The sequence below is a fragment of the Engraulis encrasicolus genome, chromosome 22, assembly GCF_034702125.1.
Source record: "Engraulis encrasicolus isolate BLACKSEA-1 chromosome 22, IST_EnEncr_1.0, whole genome shotgun sequence".
NCBI classification, from domain to species: Eukaryota; Metazoa; Chordata; class Actinopteri; order Clupeiformes; family Engraulidae; genus Engraulis; species Engraulis encrasicolus.
In genome coordinates, this window is record NC_085878.1 from 45,947,488 (window position 1) to 45,952,487 (window position 5,000).

Sequence of the window (5,000 nt, forward strand, 5' to 3'; positions counted from 1 at the left end):
GGGAGGAATTCAGGTAAAGCCTTACAGCAAATCCACTGATGGGTCCAACAAATCAACCCCATCCTCTTTCTCTCCCCTCCAACTCCATCTCATCCTCCTCCTCCCTCCACATTATTTCTCCTTCTACAGAGCCAAGGATACACTCTTCGGAGCAGGTGATCCTCCCCACCCCTCCGGAGACCCACCACGGGATGCCTCCCCCGCCCCTGCCGCCCGTCATCCTGCAGTGCAACCTCACCACCTCCCACAGCACCCACCGCTCCAGCTTCTGGATGAAGAACGGCGAGGAGATCGACAACACCCGCAGGGAGTCCACAATCACAGAGCACAAGTAAGGCAAAATGGTACCCTGGCCTGTGCATGTCTGTCTGTCTGTCTGTTTGTACTATCACATGGATTGATCAATTCTCAAAACTCAGATCAGAATTTCACTGCAGTGCTCCATCAGGCAACTGTTACGGTATACAGAGTAGATAGTCTGTCTGTCTGTCACTCTGTGTCTGTCTGATCAGACATACTCGGTTAGCCAAACTCTCTTCAGGGGTGGGCCGTTCGCGGCCCTTGAGGCCGTTTTATGCGGCCCCTGATGTAATTTTAATGTCATGCAGCTTCACATGAAATGTGACATATTTTGTAAAGGCATCTTAGACATTACATTTGCAATACAATTAAGTTATATTCAGGGGACCTAAAGAAGGTGGGGTCTGCTTTAAAGGTGGCTGCCTTCAATATAGGCCAAAAGTGCAGGGGGAAATCCTGGTTTGTGTTCATAGTATAGCCCTCAGATGACTTTTACGGCTCTCGGATGAATTTGAAGTGGCCCCTCAAATGAAAAAGGTTCCCCACCCCTGCTCTACATGGTATTACACCATACTAGCACAAATAGGCCAATGCTAGGAAAGAACGGCAAGGCTTGGGGCCCACTTCTTATGAGAGTGTAAATCAGAAAGTATGCCTGCATGGAAGAACCCTGACTGCACCTCCAACATAAACAGCAGTGAACCTCTAACCTCTGATGGTACAGAGACATGATGGTGCAGATATTATTGTGGAATATTAAATTCCCTTTTGTATCGATTTAGGAATGAGGAAGGCATTGGCTTCCATCAAACTGTAAATGACACAATAATAATATAACGTATTGTGTTTCTGTATTCATATTACATTCAAAGCCCATTCATAACTCAAAAGTTTCTCTAGACTTCTGATGTCTGATGTCTTTTCTCTAGTTTGTACAATTCCTTTGTGTTCAAGAAACCGGAGTCTGAAAAGGCTTTTTCAGTACACATTTACTGAATGTTGCAGACAGAAGTGCACTGTTTTTTTCCAACTCAATGGTCTTGCAGCATGGCATGGATTGGACTCTCGTGGCCCGTCATACTGTTGTTCTCATGGTATGTTTGGCAAAATAGTGAAGGGATAGTGATGTTCTCTGACACTTCAACTTGGGGTTATGATGGAGATTTCCCTACTCTACTTCTTATCTGTACTTTGTGCTGTTTCTTTGTATTCAAGCTCAGAGTCAGAACAGACTGTACATTGTATTTGCGGACTGAAGCATAGTTTCTTTAAAAGTCAATGGTCTCATAGCTTGCGGAATCTGACTTCATGTGACCCGCTATACTGCAATCGTACTGTAGTTGTATGCTGGGTGAAATGGGAGGGGGGATGCTAGTGATTTTCTCTGGCGTTTCAACTTGGGATTGTGATAGAGTAGCTCTCTGTTGATCTGGAGAGGTCACAGTGATTTGGAGGATTTATTTGTGATGTCCTGTAGCGTCCCATAAGCTTGTCAAACTGTTTCAGCCCCGGCTATAATAGATGGGGCTAAGAATGCTTTCTATGATTGCTTTGGAGCGCTGGCGAGTCACACATATACTGGATTCCCTTATTTTATTTTATTTTTTTACTGTATCTGTGAAGCTGAGGAAGGGGTCTGGATCGTTGATCATAATGATGTTGTCAGTGTTGATGTGTTGATGTGTTACTTGAAATAATGAAAGATGACCGGAGAATAAATAGAATAGTTAAGAATGTAAGAATGGCAAACATGGAGTATGCAGGGTTTGTCTTCTGCTTCTTTTAGGTAAGCAGAACTCCATTATAAAATGTAGTGCCCGCCTAATACACAAAACTGTAATGAATGAATGAATGAATGAATGAATGAATGAATGAATGAATGAATGAGTGAATAAATGAATGAATGAATGAATGCCATCTAGACAGGGACAGACACATTTGCTTTTACTGTATGGGGTAACTAACAGTCAGCACTTCAGTTATGTGTCAAGGTAACCAGTACACTAATATAAAAAACCCAAGGCTGTGGGACCACTACTGGCTTTCACCAGGGAAGCTGACAGGGGGGTAACAATGGGGTCCGTTGTCATGGACCCAGGGAAATGGTGGGCCCAGAATTGGGTCCCCATTACATTCTATGTAGTATGGAGGCTCGTGGGTGGGGTTTTTTGGTGTCTCAGATGAATTTATCCCAGGCCTGGCTAAAGCTATTAGCGGCCCTGGGATTTCACACAGTTGACTAACATTAATACACTGACCTTGGCTTGTGCTTGGCCCTGACAGCGCTGCTCCCTGATGGAGATGCTGGGGTCAGGTGTCATGACTAATGCTTGCTGGAGGAGCACGCTGATAATATCTCACTGGTGTTGGAGGAGCTGAGGAGCCAGTGGGCTTGCTTGTTGCCCAGGGTTAGTGCACTGGTGTTGCAGTGTATAGACAGTACATAGGACTAGGGATGGGCAATGCAAACTGTATATACCTTATACAGTGTACACTTGTCCAATGATAGAGATTATGGGTCTTTCCGGCATACTGTGATAGGCCATTGCCTCACTACAACCACGAGAAAAAATAAACTGTGGATTAATCTGTAGCCTACCCACTCACTTCAGTTTGAATTTAGAGTCTAATCAACAAGTATGAATAATGGCTGACCTGTTGTATTTATTCAGTTTGTGCTACAGTCTGCCGTCTATGGTTCAACATGTAGGCCTACCACAATCAATATTTTAGGCCATATCGCCCACCCTTGAATACAAAAGGAGCCACTGATTATTTTATTCCATGTTTTCTATATGGCACCACGATTGCTCCTTGCGAGGTCCATCTAGAAACACTGTGAGAGTCTGTCACATGGTATGCACTTGGAAAAAATAAGTTTGATATCATGAAAGCTGTGTGGTATATGTATTTTTTCAGAAACCCATTTGTCTTGGCTCTGTACCATATGTGTGACACAGATGTCAGTCATGTACCGACTCCAAACAATACTCTAAGCCCTCCAACCCATTTAGTTAGACTCTCATTTTTCAATATAGCTCATGTGTGTGTTGCTGGCTTGCTGTGTGTTCTTGTGAGAAAAGTTGCTCCAGAGACAGGCACATCTCATTGCTACTCCTAGAATTGAATGATGCAATTTCTCTCTTATTTCTTCCGTGACCGTCCAAACAGCTGGGTTCTTGCGGAGCCCTTTGTGTGCTCTAAGTGGTGGTGCACATTTGTTCACGGGAGCAAAAAAGTATGACATCACCACGTTATGTTGTCTTCAAGGTCGCCAGCTGTGTCAAATACGTCCCAATCTGTGGTGCCCTAAGCTGCTTTGCAGCTTCTCAGGAAAGTGCAGATAACACATTACAAACAAAGGGTTCATCTTTTTTTCCCACAGACATTCTTCGTAAAAAACAGATTATCCGTGTAGAACCTAGTTTTACGCAGAACAATGAAACATTGGTTTGTTTAAAACATTTTTTAGCTCGTTCTGTGCTATTTTCCTGGCTGTTGCATCATAAACGAGGGTTGCTAAGAACACGGCACTAGCCCTTCTGTTGCAGTGATTGCTAAGGCTGCTACCAAAATATTCATTACTGGTATTATATAATATTAAATCACCAAGGCAGGTAGAAATAGGAAATTGCTGAAATGATAATGGGGATAAGAATTATAGTGCACAGGGAACAGTGCCCACTGTTGGCTACTAGTCCTTCCATTGTAATGACTGCTAATGCTATTGCTATCAGAAATAGCCATTATTTAATGAAAAACAGGTAGAATTCGGAAATTGATGAAATTCAGTAATAACCATAGTGCAGACAAGCAACATAAAAAAATCCCAGATCTCTAGCAGAAATGCTGTACCCCTTACAAGGGTGCTGTAGGCCTACTACACATAATGACCAGCACTTCACAGCATCACCATACTACTACTAGCCAGTGTTGCCAAATAATCTGATAGAAATAAGCAACTGGTGTTCTGAAAACAAGCCCAAAAGAAGCGACGGAAGATGAAAAAAAATAGTCAGTTGTGTCACTTCTCAGAGAAGACCTTGCACTTTGTGAGCGCCTGTGTGGTAGCTAAAATCTACGTTAGTGACCTTGGCAGACACACTGGGACTTAACAATGTTGTTGTAGACGAACTGGTGAAGGTGATTGAGAAAACAGACACACAAAGCTGGGAAACAAAGCTGACACACAAAGCTGAGAAAGCTGAAGTTACAAGCATCCAAACTCATTCATATCACTGGTAGAGCAGAAGCAAACCCTGAAAAAGAAAAGAGAAGCCCAAAAATGCTACCCACAACTGTACAAAATTTAAAGCGACACAAAAAAAAGAGGCACAATGTCACTTATAATAAATGGTATTGGCAACCCTGCCACCAGCCTTGCTACTTAACCAGCCAGCACAATGCCACACTGTACTACACAGTAAAAATGACGTTTGATTTCAACTCTGATGTGTTGATTATCAATGCAGTTTTAGTATTATTGTGTAGTCCTTCTATTGTGACTGCTAATGCTACTACCACCGAAAATATTATTATCATTACTATATTAAATAACAAAAAATAGAAATCTGAAATTGTTAATATTAACCACAGTGCAGACAAACTGCTCTACAACACATGAACCGCATGTCACACAGCATACCAGGCTACCACCAGCCCTGTTACTTAACCTTTCAGCACAGTACCACACAGCACTA

At 42.7% G+C, this 5,000-nt stretch overlaps 1 protein-coding gene across 1 annotated transcript in view; it reads left to right on the forward strand.

Annotated features, from left to right (window-relative positions):
* nptnb (neuroplastin b) overlaps positions 1 to 5,000 on the forward strand; it is an 83,555-nt gene that overhangs the window by 42,460 nt on the left and 36,095 nt on the right. The window contains exon 3 of the mRNA XM_063188115.1: positions 130 to 331. Within this exon, the coding sequence (XP_063044185.1) occupies positions 130 to 331 (202 nt within the window). The remainder of the gene's footprint in view (positions 1 to 129; positions 332 to 5,000) is intronic.